This window comes from Hyposmocoma kahamanoa, unplaced genomic scaffold (assembly GCF_003589595.1).
Source record: "Hyposmocoma kahamanoa isolate Upper Pololo Valley unplaced genomic scaffold, ASM358959v1 92, whole genome shotgun sequence".
In the NCBI taxonomy this organism is placed as follows: Eukaryota; Metazoa; Arthropoda; class Insecta; order Lepidoptera; family Cosmopterigidae; genus Hyposmocoma; species Hyposmocoma kahamanoa.
Genome location: NW_020654748.1, coordinates 23,437,845 through 23,454,651, shown reverse-complemented (window position 1 = coordinate 23,454,651; position 16,807 = coordinate 23,437,845). Strand labels below are relative to the sequence as shown.

Genomic DNA, 16,807 nt, shown 5'->3' with positions numbered 1-16,807 from the left:
GGTAATATCCGCATTTTGGAAATTGGATGTTTTATTTAATTTTTAAATTCGGGATTTGTGTATAAAAACATATTTTGTTTACATCGATGTTTCGGACGTATTGCAACGTTCATGGTCTCGAAGGGACTGTGTCCCTACCGTCCGAAACGTCGAGGTACATAAAATATGTTTTTATAGACGATTGGTAATGGTGTATATGTATACCTACTACCTCAAATGGCTTTGGTTGGTTCCCAATAACAGTGCGGATACAATAAATAGAAAAATTGAGGATATATACGGTGTGAAAACACGATTCTTAAAAGTTTTCACGATAGGAAAAAACACAACTTACTTTGAAATTTTACAAGAAAACCGCTGTATTCAATACAATTAAAGTAAATAGAATGCGTATCCCATACGATATATACATTTTTAAAATTGGTTTTAATATCGTTTATAAAAAGTAAATTCTGAAATAAAGCCAGTGTCCCTGCCACCCGACCTCAGCAAAACCGAATTAAACCGTATTAATTAGTATGGAAAAAAAATAAATTCGAGCTGAGGTAGTATAGACCCTTAAGTCTCAATTAAAGTCAAATAGTGTGTGAAAATCTTGAAAGTTTTAATTATAATAATAATATTAATAATATAACGCACACCCTCAACATAGCCCCGCACTAGGGAAACCCTGTGTCGCGGATGCCATGGACACACACATAGACAACCACTAATGACACCCAAACTCACGAGAGAAATAATTGTAGGCCATACAACTATTTCTCCCGGCCCGGGAATCGAACCTGGGACCTCTGCGTGGCAGTCCGGCATGGTAACCATTCGGCCACAGAGGCAGTTAAAAAATTTAGATGTTTTCACAAATTGTTACTAGAATGCTAATTATCACGCCATGCTAAATGACGTAAGATCCGTCATAGTTTGTTTTTTATTAGCATATTGTTTCCGAACTTAATTTAAAACGCTCTGTAGTAAAAAAAAAATGTTTGGCACTTAAGGTTATTTACATCACACGTACAGATTTTACTATGATAACAATACTTCTCACAGATGGCGCTGCGGCAAAAGTTGTTACACAAAACCAAAACAAAGGTCTGCAAAGCACGTAGAAAAATTCGTAAGGTCATTTGGTTCGTTACGTGGGTTAGGTGGCATCGCTTCTGTTTGCTAGCAGACGTTGGTTCGAATCAAGCCGGTTCGAAGGATCTTTGTATTAATAATTATAACAAACTAGTGGAGTAATTTCACAAAAAAATAATTTAACGGTAGTGGAACGTCCTGACATTCAATAAAGTTACATAATTACAATAGTAATATTATTTATTTCAGAATTGGTTCACATATTAATAGTAAATTATAAAATTCGTGTATTTGAGTTAGTTACTTTTACAATACACATAAAAACAAACTTTATAATTAGATTGATAGAAACTTTACATGTTACTTGAATTAATGTATGTAATATACTCATTTTTTATTTTTTTTTTATTATTTTAAAAGTGTAGAAGATAGTACTGGAAACTCTTAGCTTACTTGCGTAGTGCTTACCGGTGTATTCAACATTAACCCCTTTATGCGTCCCACTGCCGGGTACGGGTCTCCTTTTAGGCGCACATAAATTCCGAACAACTCAGCTTGCATTTCTGCTTGGCGGCAGACAGGTAACATGGCAGTACTTTCCCAGACGAATCTTTCTACTGCTAGTAAAAGTATTAACTTCATAAATATAAAAGAACGTATGACGTCACAATAACACATACATAGGGCACGCTATAAATTTCCAGAACTGGCCACTTACATAAACAATATTTAAAAAATAATTACAACATTTGAAAATGGAACTTTTTGGCTGTAGAATACAGTTTGTTTCATCTGACTGTCACTTGTTTTTACATTGTGGCGTCATTTTAGAAATTGGTTGTCTACATCACTATGGATTTAACTCGCGAAAATTTTCGTAGCGTGATTTTCTACTTTAATTGTAATTTAACAGCTCAGTGGAGCTTCGCTCGGCTTCAAACTGCTTTTGGCAATGAAGCACCATGCAAGACGACTATTTATAGCTAGTTTGCAGAATTCAAACGCGGTCGTGTGAATCTCAGTGACGAATTTCGTGATTGTCGCTCGTCCACTGCTGTGAACAACAAAAACATCGATGCTGTGCGCCCGTATGATCGAAACAGACAGGCATGTGACATACCATGAGATTCGGGCATATTTAGGCATAGGCATGAGTCAAATACAATCAAACTACACAAACATTTGGGTGTGAAAAAGCTGTGCTCTCGGTAGATCCCACACAATTTGACTGAGGCTCAAAAAACGGGTCGCGTCACTTGGTGCAATGCCATGCTTACCAGATTCAACGAAGGGGCGTCAAAGTTGGTGACGAAACATGAATTTATAGTTACGATCCCAAAACAAAGCAGCAATCAAGCGTATGGGTCTTTCGAGATGAGCCGAAAACAACCAAAGTGGCGCGCATGCAAAGCGCCTCTAAGCGGATGATTGCTTCTTTTTTTAATAAAACTGGACACGTGACTACTGTTGCTTTGCAGAATCGTTGTACCGTGAATGGCGATTGGTACACGATCATTTGTTTGCCGGAAGTTATTGACAAACTCCGTAAAAATAACCGTAAACGCCATATCATCCTCCACCACGATAATGCCAGTTCTCACACGGCCAGACAGACAAATAAATTTTTGAAGGTGAACAACGTTGACCTTATGAGCCATCCCGCGTACAGTCCCGACCTGGCACCTTGTGACTTTCATTTATTTCCAAAAATTAAGAACCAGTTACGCGGTCAACGATTTTCATCACCTGAGGAGGTTGTCGAAGAGGACGAAAAATAAGTTTCAGAGATTGTCACGGAGGAGAGGCATAAATGTTTTCAAAATTAGTTCATTCGTTTGAAAAAGTGCATTAACACTAACGGAGAATATTTATTTTATTTTTATTTTATTTTATTGGATGTACAAAACAGCTTACATTCAGTGGAACATGTTGAGATACAATTTATGGTCTTAATCTATAATGTAGACCTAATACTTGTACATACAGCGTTATTATGCGAAGTGTAAACATATTTGCATAAGTATTACAAAAAAAAACAAAGAAAGGAATAAGTGATAAAAAATGGAAAAGTGGTATTACAACATAAAACTAATGCAACTAAAGACTAACATAGATATTCATTTGGCAGTACTAATGAGAAGACGAGTTGAAATATTTGAGGAGATTGGTACGAATTCGACAAAGATTGTTGTCGAAAACATCAATGTGACCTCCAGATTCTGATATTAGTAAATCATTGTAGGTTCGGCACATTCTAGTCGCGGGGTTATTAACAGATGTATTATTACGATAAACATTTGACACAATGGTTTTAGGACGACGAAGATATGGTTTAATGTTAAAGTTAATGTGAGACATCAGACCAGGAGAAACAAGGCTACCATGTACGAGCCCATGGAAGACTACAATATCCTGTATTTTACGTCGGGTCGGTAGTGAACAAATTTTGAACTTGGCCAACCTCTCTTGGTAAGTCGCAAGAATGCGACCCAGAATTTTAAGAGCCTTGTTCTGTACTTGTTTTATGCGATTGGAGTACATTTCATAATAAGGGGACCATTTCACGCAGATTATTTTGAGAAACAATAAATTCATTTCTGACCATTTATAGTATTTTTTCTTATTCATCCCGGAAACTTATAGTGCGCCCCGCGTATACCTGTCATAAAATGATAAGTGCACCCTTCTGTTTAAATTGAATGCAATGACATTATCTTGACATGTTTCTAACAAGCCATCAAATGCGCTTTTAATAATGTCGCAGGGCCACAAGATATCTATAATGTGACGAAAAGTAGAACTAACGCTATCACTCCGAAAAACCATACGTTACCATTGGGTCTAGCAAGAATGCATAGACACTAGCGACATCACTCATGTTACATATAAATTGGCCGATCTGAATACAAATATTTTCGTAGATATGTTTGTTTTCATTATAGGTTACATTAAATTGTTCTATTAAGCGTTAAAATTACTTACCTCAGAATACTTTTATAGCAATAATCGGACTTAAGACAGAAGGTATAAGAGGTTTAAAGGCAACAAGATTATCTTAATGCAGCAGTAATACCGCCAATTGGGAAAGTATATTAACCTGTTCACCGTATTGGTTTTGTAATGGGAACACACATTCCTGTTACATTATCTGGTTTTGAAGCAGTAATATGTTTTCCTCTCCTAGGTTATAGGTTTCAGTTCATAAATTAACAATTTATTTATTTATGATAACACATGTTGTTTATAAGTTGACATTTATAACATAATAAGTACAGTTTCACTGCATCTGGCAAACTTTAGGCATAGAAACAGACTAAACATGTGTAACATGTTTTTTTTATAATATGACATGCGGTGGCACATGGACATAATAAGTAATTTAAATGCGGTGATAGTTATTTGAGTTTATTTCAATTATAACAATTGTAAAATGTAACTAGATATCAAAATAATAATAATAGTAATAATTTGAATAAAATCTGTTCAATTGTACAGCAGTAGCATAAAGGTGCTTCATGAGCCAAAACAACAAACACTGGCGCCTTACTTTAACGCTCTTATGGCGCTACTTTTGTTATGGATAATATTGAACGAACATATGGTTTTTATGTCAACAGTTCATTCTTTGCATTAAAATATAAAACGGTGAAATGGTGGTGAAGGTGAAAATCAGCATCATTACGTATTTTCTAAGCATCTCTTATTATTTCGTTAACATGTAAGCCACTAAAAATATTTTACAAATTCATTGAGTGAATTATGTTTTATGTAATTAAGAACAAAAATTTTAAAAAAACATTCTAATTTTTATTGACAAAATTATTTGTTACAATTTATGAATAAATATTGACAGCTTCTTGAAATAAATATTTTTATATTGCTAATTTTCTCAAAAATAATTGAAAATCTACTAAGTTTTGCAAATAAATAAATTAATTATCTTGAAGTTGATTGGATACGCTACAGCCACTTTTAGTTACTGCAGCAGCTATAGACATTTACGGAACCAGTTATGAAACTCTAAACTGCTCCTCGAATTCTTATACCGCTATTATACAACTTAAGTTACAAGATAACCTGCATTAGTATATTTGTTAGAATAATATAAATTTACAGACAATGAACTTAAATCATTGCTTACCGAGATTTTCATTTGGAATTAAAATAAAGAAACAACTGTTATTACGTTATACATATAATTTTTTTTAAACGCTAAAATAAAGGTGACGATTATTCCAATATTGGGGATTTTAAGTAAGAAGTAATGCTAAAAAAATCATACAAACAGCTATCTCTTTATCGGTTAATGAGTGTTGCTAGAATAACCTACTGGAAATTAACTACCGTTGAATTTATAATTAGAGTTACTATTGACAAACCGACAGATACTAATGTATTTTTAAAAAATAATGTTACCATTTTGTTGTATAGTGATGCGTTTCATTCAATTCAAATCTTAATCAATTTGCTGAAACTGAATCAGATAAAAAGAAATGTAAAGGTTTTGGATTCCCTCATTTATTTTTCATATCGAATTTTGATTTTTTTGAAAGTTAATGACTACTAATTATTATAAACATAGTAATTTACTTTCATGACCTATGGGTGAATCAGTAAAGTCGTCTTTTAAGGCAACAAGTTTTTATTTCATTAAAAACTAGCAGCCCAGTCACCGTCAGTTTGTTATCTCTTAATTTAAAATCCTATACTTTATAAATACGCCATTTTAAAAAAAGAAAAATAACACAATTATCAAATATAATCTAACTTTATTTATTTATATATTTCAATGTTCAACAGTGTACTTCGATTTCGCTTTCAAACGTCAGCGATTGGTCTAGTAATTAACATATTTTATTGAATATACGAATGTATATCGTGGGAAGTATTCTCCTGCCGTCAGCTGCAATAAGATAGTAATGTCAATAATATTTTGCAATATCGTATTTGTAACGTGACAGTATTCATTTTAGCATAATAACGCCTGCTGTGATTCGTGTCCAGTGACATTGATTATATATTTATTAATATTGTTTTGCAAATATTTGATTGTGGATTGTTTTGTTAAATAAATGTATATTTCGTTTATTATTGAAAATATTCACTAGGTCAACGTACTATGGCCACTATAAGTTGTAATTACTTACGTATCTTATTAGAAACTGGTGTTTGTTGTACTTTTAAAACAAATGTAAGTGAGACTCTACAGAAATGAAGTAAGTATGAATGAATGTTATTGGTTAATAGCTGGCATGTTTCAGTTTTTAAGAATGTGTTGTATATTTATATTTATTTAAAGTCTAATTGCACTCTGCGCTCCTTTACAACGCCCTAACGGGGTATCACTTAATAAGAAACTTTGATTACGTTATTTAAGATCATTGAACACCATATAGGGAGTAATAAATTGAAATTGAAATGGAAATAATGAGTTCTTAGATCTTTGCGATTTCTACTGTTTGATCGGACTAAATCATTTATTTTATTTTTTCAAACAAACTAACGTTTCAGGTCTAATGGTCTCCAACTGTCAACAAACATACCTACGCTATTAACATCCGAAAAAAATTGATTCTAAATAAAGTCTGTAGTTGTCACAAATATTGAAAAACAATCGAATTAATATATTGTCATTTACTCCTATTATCCACTTCATCGTCATCATCGTCATCCACAGATTGACCCAAGCCACTGCTGGGCATGGGCCTCCCGCAGTTTGTGCCATCCACCACGATTCAGGGATTTCCTTTCGTTCTCCGTCGGAAACTAATACAGTCAAATAAGTAATACTCGACCAAATGAAAAAATGCATGTTGCGAATGAAGCTTCACACTTAACATTGTCTTCTTTGTCATTTCGGGCTGATTTCGAACAGAGAACGAGAATACAGGGCCTATATTAGTTTCACCCATCTACAGACCGCAGCTTTTGACAATGTCGTCCATCCATCTCGCTACAGAACGTCCCACGTTTCTATAACCATTTTCTGGCTACCATTCGGTTATCGCTTTACTCTATCTGTCTTCACCACGACTCGCAGTATATCCTGTCCAGCTCTATTTTAAGTTCGTTATCCGATCTCCATGTCCTGGATCTTTGTTCGTCTTCGGATTTCGGAATTTGTAAATTTGATGCCAAGGATGACTCGCTCCATGGCTCATAATTTACAGTAATTGATGTCTCATCGAAATTATCATTAAGCTGGACGCTCCACGAACGGAAATCTAAGTTTTGCGATAAAAAAAGCGGTAATTTTTTGGCGCCTCATAGGCTTCACGATAGTGAGTAATTATTTTCTGTCATTGTTATAATAAGCGCATGTGCTATGTTGAATTGTTATTTTGCTGTTAAATGTGTACAATCTTTGGAATACCCACAACACAGGGTTGGAATCCAAGACTACGTCTAGTCCCCGATGATGGAAAGAGGAAGGCACATCGCACACTCTCCGTGATATATCCTGTAAAATATCGATAAGCAGGCAACTTTACGGCGGTGTTCAAGGCTCTGCAGCTTCGCCTCTACTAATTCCGAGTCACCTATAAGTCTCTTGGCACGCTTGCCAATAGAATCCAAGGTGGCCAGTTGGCATGTAACAGAGCCATCCCAAAGGTGGTAGCAGTAGTGTAATTAGTAAATAGCTCCATACACGACCGGACTTGTGCTAGATACTGCCTCTTGACTGGTTAAATTGGCCTAAATGTCTTGAAATCGGGCTATAAATCTTTATTAAAAAACAAATATTACAATATATGCGGTACATGGCCAGTTCTCTTCTATCTCTTTGATTTTTTATTTAGTAGGGTTTGTTTGGCTTTACAGGCTGTACGGTATGGAACTTTTGCCTACCCTATTGCGTTTGTTGTCATGGATTGTTAACAAAATATAAATTAAAAATTGATTTTGTTTCATTATTTTATTTACTCCTAGAAGTATTGTATGCAATCATTACATAATTAGGTCTTAAAATCTCTTTATTTCATATATAATAGACACACGCTTGGCCACAATCTCACCTGATGTTAAGCGACGATGTGACCGACGAGGGGACGCGTTTGCCTAAAAAATGCCTATTCACTCTAGCCTTGAAATTGTACTTTTCGGGAATACACATGCTGGTAGAACATTCCATTCCTTTGCCGTACGCATCGGAAAGGAGGAAGCAAAGCGCTTAGTGCGAATATGTGGAATATCAACGACATAATAATGGAGTGCTCCGGACTTTCTGGTCGACTGAAGGAGGAACGGTGAGGGTGGAACTAAATTGAAAAGTTCCTGCGCACACTCCCCGAAATGTATCCGATAGAAAGCCGACAAGCAGGCTACTTTTCTGCGATGGTCGAGATTTTGTAGAGATCTCGTACTTATTAATTAGATTAACACGGTACTCGGTTTTAGATTAAAGATTATTTCGGTTAAAGAACCCTCATTAACCAACGATTGCATAAAATACTATTTTCTTGGTTATGCCATTAATATTAAACATTTGTTCATTCGTTTGTTTATATTATCTCTTTTTATTTTAACAGTTTTGCCAAATTAATACTAGTATAGTTCCGTAGTCACGGCGCGGGCGCCGGCGGCGTGCGTGCACCGATCTGTTTGCCCCAAAACATCCGCATGCGTTTCAAAGCTGCGTTCGCCGCGCTGCCGTAACTTATGTTCTCCTCCGTATACACCACATAAACACGTGCAAACTCTTCAAAAACAAAAACAATAAAACAATCTTAAAACAAATATTAACATAGAATAATATATTCGCATTTTATTTGCACAATTGGCCAACTTCGGCCGGATATCGGGCAGTAATGGCCTATTTTTACAGTTCCCGGGTACAATAAAAATTGATAATCAACTAATCCTTATTTGCATTGAAGGTGGGTGAAGTGGGTGGTGTGATAAGCTAGCAGGTAGAAACCAATATACGATTTTATTTTGTGAATTTTTGCTTTCATATCGCCATTGCAAGCGCGCGAACTTGCGCGGCGTGTTGTTTCGATGAATCGACTGTATAACATCGAATAATAATAATATTATTAAAAATTTCGGGTTAATAAAATGTTCAAGAGATACTTCGTTTTTTTTTTAATTGTCGGGAGTCATACTAAGTAAGAATTATACTAGCAATTAATCGGAAAACCACCGTTCAACAAGAAGACGCCAACGCTCATCTAGGTAATATTAAAAGCTCGCTCTAGCTCTTATACCGCATAGAGTTTATTTTGGAATATTAAAATTACTAATTAACCTTTAGGTAAGGTAAGGTACCTAAGTAGTAATTATATTACATACCCTAAAGTCATACTACAGTAGTAGTATGACTGTAGGGTATGTAATACCCTAAAATTTTTATGTAGCAGTAAAACTCCTTGGAAAATAGTTTGTCCAGGGAAGTACTGCCATCTTACTTATTTCTGCCGCCAAGCAGTAACATGAGCATGTAAGGGTGCTGGTGAAATTACAGGCACATGGGACTTGTCAACTTATGTCGCAGGGTGACTGGCGCAGCGGTAGTGCCCCTCAGATCTTTGTGTTTTAAAGCTCTGAGTGGTACTGCAACTGTAAAGGACAGGCGTGTAGGTTACCACCGAAAACGGCTTGTCACTTGATATTATAAAAAAAAAGTCTCAAAGTATGGACTTGAGGATTATTCACTAATCTAGAACCACTACTACGTTATGATCCACTCTAATGATATTTCAAAGCGGTCACACGCTCCATTATCACAGGTTCTCTTACATGCAATACAGTACATAGCTTTAAGAATAGAATAGAATTGGACAATTCATATTTTGGTGTCCCATTTCGACTTGTTGCTTAACCACCGTTACTCACTTTACACGTTATTACTATTGCAAAAACTTGTTCTGTGTACCGTTTAGGTTCTCGGGTTTCTCTCAGAGAAATGTTTAAGGAGACTGATATCATGACTGTGGCATCACTGTACATTTACTCAAACATTTTATATGCCCGTAAAAATATACACAATTTCATTAAGAAAGAAGATATCCATAATATTAACCTTAGAACTAAGTCCAAACTCAAGGTAACACGATTTCGTTTAAGTAAGGTAAACGATTCTATTATGGGGAACTGTATGCGTTTTTACAATAAGATTCCGGAATATACATTAAGATTATCATTTCCTAAGTTTAAAACTTATATTAAAAGTATTTTAATTGAAAAGTCATATTTTAAAATAGAAGAGTATTTGTTAGTATTTGTATGGAAAAACAACATGAGTCCTGATTCCACACAATTATGATTCAAAGTGTATTCCATAGCATTTAAGTTTATTTGAAAAGAGCAATCCCTTGAGTTTCTTGCTCGTTCTTCTCAGGGAGGTCTGCATAGTGAACGAGCAGTAGCTTAAAAAATTTCATTTTCAAGTGTAAAAATGTTATCCAAGGAATAAATGATTATTTGACTTTGACATTGACTAATTTTTCATCAATAGTACAATAGATTTAAAAAATAATATTGATTTCATTTCGTAAGTGGTTTTATTTGTCTTGCTCATTAGAAAGAATTTTCATATTTGTTTAGGTTTTTGGAATTCGAACTTGACGATGGACTGTAGTGCACCTAACCGTTTCTTTCGATGAAAAAAAGATAAAGACACGTTTAACTACGCGATTTGTCGTAATTTAATTATATGAGTAATACAAATCAGTCGTATATTTTATTCTTATTATTGTTGACATTAAATTGGCAATGATAACTAATTGTGTTTATTAATTATTTTAATTCGTCGAAGAATCAAAATAATTTCAATAATCAAGTTATCACACAAAATAAAAGTACAAGCAGGAATAAAAATTGATGAGGTGTAAATTCAGAACGCGTCCAAAGGTAAACTTTTTCTTATAATTAAAAAAACTGATGTTTTAGTTCAACTGTTTTTCTTTCATCTACCATTTTCCTCACTATAGTGAGGTGAAAGTTGTGTGTTTCGCTCGGTAGCAAAGTTCTTTTGCGTCTCATGTCTTGAAACCCCCGCTATGCGCAGGAATCTATTTGTTATTCCATTTTATAAGTCTCTTTTTTATACTATTTTATATTTTTACAGTGAGGTGAAAATTTGTGTGTTTCGATCAGCAGCAAAGTTATTTTGCGCCTCGTGATTTGGAACCCTTGCTACGATCAGGATTCTTAGGCTTGTATTCCAGAACTTTACTCAATACTCAAGTCAGGATCTGAGTATGATTTCAAGCACTGGAAATACGACCCTAACGGCAGGGATTTGAGTATGATTTCGAGTGCTTTAAACCATACTCAAATCCTGACTTGAGCATTGAGTAGAGTTCTAGAATACGACTCTCAGACCCTTCGCTTGCTGGGATTTCAATACAAGCACTCGTGTCAAACACAACTTTGTAGCCTTGTATAACAAATTACTATTGTCATTTTCTCAAAAACGTTCGGTATATTTTCAATTTCGCCACTTTATTATAGAGGGTGAGATATTATTCATTGATGGGAAGAGCATCTTTACCCAATGAAAGTAAAACAGTACACACAACGCTACACCAATACACATAAACTTGATAAATAGCATGAAGTGAAACAACAATGCTGCTGCGCCATCGCATTGGCGCAACAGTGTTATTCTACAACCAATATTATCATAAGCTGTCTAGGCTAACTATGCCCCCGAATCCTCACCGCATCGAGTACTCAAAGCAGAGGGCGTGTCCACACCCACTACAGGGTTAAATAAAAATAGGGTGGCAAGCGTCACAACCCACAGTCAGCGCCTCGACGCACGCGCGGCGCTAGTTAGTCATACAACTATATTTAGGTATAAATCACTCTGATTCGAAGTCACTATAAATTTAAGTCAAAAGTTTTTTTTGTCAATTATCAACATAGAGAAAATGGTTGTGTAATTTGTGATTTTTTTGAGGGATTGTATTATTTTTAAGTATTTTAGAACAAGTAAGTATTAACTTCATAATTTCGCATATTATTTTTTTTTTAATTTATTACGTATAATGCACGCCATACAAGTCGCTTCAAGCCTTCAGCGGCTTGCTTTTTAGTCCTGGCGTAGCGTGTTTTATCCCTCGTAGCACTTTGAGTAACATTTAAAAATCATTTGTAGAGGTAAATGAAAAGGTTACCACGCTGGTCTGCCACATGGAGATCCCAAGTTCAATTTCTGGGCCGGGAGAAATATTTGTATGGTCTTTTCTCTCGTAAGTTTGATTGTAATTTGTGGTTGTCGGTGTTTGTGTCCATGACACCCGCGATACAGGGCTTCCCTAGTGCGGAGTTTTGAGTGTATGCTTTATTTATTTTCAGGCATAAATACACATAATATTTTGTGACTAAAAACGACCATGAAAAATTGCCTCATTTAAAGCATCTTTAATTTTTTATTGTTTAGATAAATGTGTAACAGCACTGGCAGTCAGGCTGTGGTAACTGCGAACTAGAAGCCACTTTAAATGAGAATGCATTCCAAACATACAATGTCTCATACAATATATGCAAACAGTTCTAATTTTACTATACCCATTTCTATCTACTCTACTCGTACTCTTTCTTACTTTTGAATTGCACTTAGTTTACTTTTTATTTTATCTTTTTCATTGTCCATTGCCAACTTGAACAAAGCGTCATCGTCTTTAATAGTTTATCCGGCTTCATTGAAAACCAGCATAACGAGGAATCCCACAATGGCTCGTTACAAAATACTGAATGGAGACCATTTTGGTAACATTTTAAATAGAAAACTATCATGAAACTCAAACACCATATGAAACTACCGGTTAACTCACGTATTCAAAAGAACGGAAACAGTTTTCGAATTTTCGTCGAGTCGCCGCCTCGGAATCTCATGATTAAGAACCATGGACTGCTGGATATTTCAGCAAAAAATCGACTTAAATTCGTGAGTTATCCTACAGTTCAGTAACTTTTTTATTTTATTGATTTTAAATGCAATTGTTTATATTTGATAATCAAAAGTTTTTTTTTTATTATTATAGGTAAACCGAATTTATGCAATCGTTGCATAATGTTCTTAAGATCGAGTCCCGTGTTTGGATGTGAAAGCCTCGTGCTTTGCCGAGTGGTCTAATAATAGATACGAGATTTTAACACCTAGATTTTAACCCTAATTGCATGAAATACTTTTTATACGAGTAAATTAATATAATGAAACACAATAATTATTTAAAGATTATTTATTAATAATCCATGACATCAACTCAAAAGAGATATTGGCCAAGTACCGCTTATATTTTCACCAATCAGGAGGCTGTAGAGTGTTTGAGAAGCGTCTTATAGCGTCTAAATATTTGATATTTGAATTACCTAAAATACGACGTTCTTTTTTTGAAACTCAATATATTGTAATAAGCAAGTACTATAGACAATAGAATTTTGTGCGCGCCTTTGTAACATGGTTTATGATATTACAGAAGTAGAAAAACAATTTTTCTTTATTTCTTATTTAAGACAAAATTAAACAAAAAAACGAGAATGTATAAATTTTAAACAGCCCTAAGCACTATAAAACTCCAATGGTTTTATCATTAACTTTTCGACCTAAAATCTGTTGTTTATGCCCCAATGACCATAAAGAATTCAAATGGAATTTTCAACTCTATCACATTAACATAGAGTATATTAAAGTAATTTATGAATTAGCGTGACGCGTGCCGGTCGCGTGCCGAAGCGTATACAGGTGGTCATAATGTAACTTTACCCTTAATTTTAACTTGTTTAATTGTTATTATTAGTTCTCGACTTATTTGAAAACCAGAAGAAGCTAATTTGGAATACTTTATAATCTTCAAGGCCTTTAAACTTATGTATCACTTAATATAGTAGTAGGTTTGTGCATTGTAGGTACAAGTAATAAAGAGTCAGTAGAGCTCCTTGTGAAAGATTTCGTCCAAGAGGGTAATGTTCTATGACGTCTACTATTCAAATACAAACAATAGCAACCGGCCACGGCACTTTTTCTTAATTTGAAAATTTCATATTCATTTGTTTTGCACAATCAAAACCGAAAAATGAACCCTCGAAAACCGGAAGTGGAGCACCGGAAATCGGGCGTGATAAAGTCAACTGAGTGTCGGTAGCACCAACCGGTCACGTAGTCACGCAAGCTTCGGGAGTCACCTGTCACGCTTTGACATGAAAATTGCACTAAATCAAACACTAGTTCGGTAATTGGTAGCAAGCAAGCAAAACATATATTGCATTAACCATTTTAAAACATGAGTTAGAGAAAACACTAAATATATAATTATTAAATAAAGGTCGAACACTTCGACAAGATTCGCTCCGGTTGGATTTGAACCAACGTGTCCCAGCAAACCGTGGCAGATGCTATGCCAACTAAGCCACGAAACGAACGAATTTTGCCATGTGTTTGTTGCAGATATTTGTTTTGGTTTTTAACGACTTTTTGCCGTAGATCTGTGAGAAATCTATGAAAGTTTTCTCTTCACTCAGGGAAAGTATCTTTACAGCTACCAGCCGTTGACTAGAGATGTGACTTTAATAATTGTAATTAAGTTTTATTGAGTCTTAAGATGTTCCACCATCATGATATTCAATATATAAGATAACAAACTAGTGAAGTAATTCTGACATTCAATGAAACTTATTAATTAATTATTACTAAGTATACATTTTATTCGCGGTATTTCAATCTGCCTTTAATCTTCCGCGTTAGAACAAAAATTAATTTAAAAAACTTAGGTGGTAACGATTTTTTACTTCAAGCTTCTAATTACAATAACGTACACAACAAATATTCCATAGGAAACCAATAATTTTTTTCCACGGTTTCCTAAAATAGTGGTTACCTTATTAATATCAATTTCTTTGTTCACAGGTACAAAATGTTCAGCACAAACTTTGAAGACTACTGTGACTTCAATGACAGCATTTGCAGCAATGACTCCGGCTTCGACAGATCCTATGCAGACTCGTTAGCCACACCCACGTCGGTCGGTAGCACTCCTTTGAAAACCGAAGCTGATCTCGGTATATCTCTTACACCTGTGAAAGACAATGTTAGACGAAGACTCTTCAGTGATGAATACGAATTCCCATTTCAACACCAAGTTGAAGACGTCAAAGTTTTCGATGGAAGTATTATTGCTGATGCTACTTCGACGCCTGTAAAATCTAAAGAACGTAAGCCTAAGGACCCGAATAAGCCAAAAAGAAAATACGCCAATGGAAAGAACCGTGTTACAAGATGCAAAAGTCCAACTCAAATAATGAGAATAAAGAGAAACAGGAGAATGAAAGCCAATGACAGAGAGCGGAACAGGATGCATATGTTAAATGAAGCTCTTGATAGATTACGTTGTGTTTTACCCACATTTCCTGAAGATACAAAGTTGACAAAAATTGAAACTCTGCGATTTGCCCATAACTATATTTTTTCTTTGAGCCAGACATTGGAATCATTGGATAATATGAATACCGAACAAATATCTCCAGAAGGATTTCAAATCAATTATGAGAAGTTACAAAACTATTCTGCAGCTGGGGAAAAATTTGCCAAAGACGCTTTTAGAGACATCTTCCAAGCCCCAAACAAAACTGAAGACATTGGTGATGGTAGTTACAGGAACTTCCAAGGATTTTCAAGACCATTTCCAAATGGGTCAAATTTTATGCAGACTTCCGAAGGAGTTCTCATTAATGTAGGAAATGTGACAGTGTCTGTTAACAATACGGGTGGTAATTGTATAACATCAACGACTGGAACTGGATTTTTCACACATCCAGCTAGTTATGGGGATAATTTAACGCAACAAAATATTTGTCAAACAAAACCTTACGGTTCTTATAATTATGAAGGATATGATCCTAATATGAACAATGGAGAATATTTCAACCATAAAAATTACGAAATATTTAAAAATGCCTTTGAAAACGCTAAAAGTAATAAGAAATACAAGACTGAACATGATATGTCCAACTTTGATTATAACGCTGCTATATATAGTCGTAATGAAAGTAATTTTTATAATCAAGAATATGAGAATAATTTTTATTATAGCGACCAAAGATTTTATAGAAGTTGTTACAATAGAAACAGTATTGTAAATGCTCAAATGTAAGTAATGAAACTAGTCATTCTTTGTACAAATGTATACGCCAAAGCTTTTAAGAATAATAATATTTTCTATTACTGGACAATAAGATAATTAAACTGTAGTTTAAATTAAAGTTACTAATATTTTTATTACTCTAGTCATTTTATGTTAGAAGTTAAGTGCAAAATATATTTCTTTTCTATTTTGTATTATGTGGTTTCATTCCTGCATTCCTTTTTATATACAAATTCTTCGTATTGTATTCATTTACTTGCTGTTATTAATTAAACTACAATCCTTTTGTTTGTCGTTTTTAAGTGTGTATTTGTGTTTATTATTTTTGTTTAATAAAAGTAAACAATGACAAAAATAAAACGTCACTATTATTTTCACTCATAAGCCATTAACAGAAAGAATGACTCCCAATTTAACTGTCAGCAATTAAATAGAAAACCAGTACACTTGATTTGTTCTGTAATAATAAAAGCAACCATGAATATAAATCAAATTGGAACAATACCCGTTAAAGAGCGAAAAGTTGTGAATGCTCCCGGCGAACCCCTGCTTTGGCACATTGTTCGGTGTTTAGAAACTACTACCAACATTCACTTTCACTCAATGCAATGAAATTTCAACTATATCTCTCTATCAATAAA

General features: G+C 34.5%; 1 protein-coding gene across 1 annotated transcript; it reads left to right on the top strand.

The window, feature by feature from the left end:
• Positions 1-11,835: 11,835 nt before the first annotated feature.
• On the top strand, positions 11,836-16,175 carry LOC113236901 (basic helix-loop-helix neural transcription factor TAP). Its single transcript, XM_026473119.1, has 2 exons — positions 11,836-12,015; positions 14,933-16,175. The coding sequence occupies exon 2, from the start codon at positions 14,940-14,942 to the stop codon at positions 16,173-16,175; it is 1,236 nt and encodes a 411-aa protein (XP_026328904.1). The 5' UTR covers positions 11,836-12,015; positions 14,933-14,939.
• The last annotated feature ends 632 nt before the right edge of the window (positions 16,176-16,807 follow it).

What these genes read in the sequence shown, in the direction of transcription:
- LOC113236901 (XM_026473119.1), top strand. Translation starts at nt 14,940, where the DNA reads ATGTTCAGCACAAACTTTGAAGACTACTGTGACTTCAATGACAGCATT.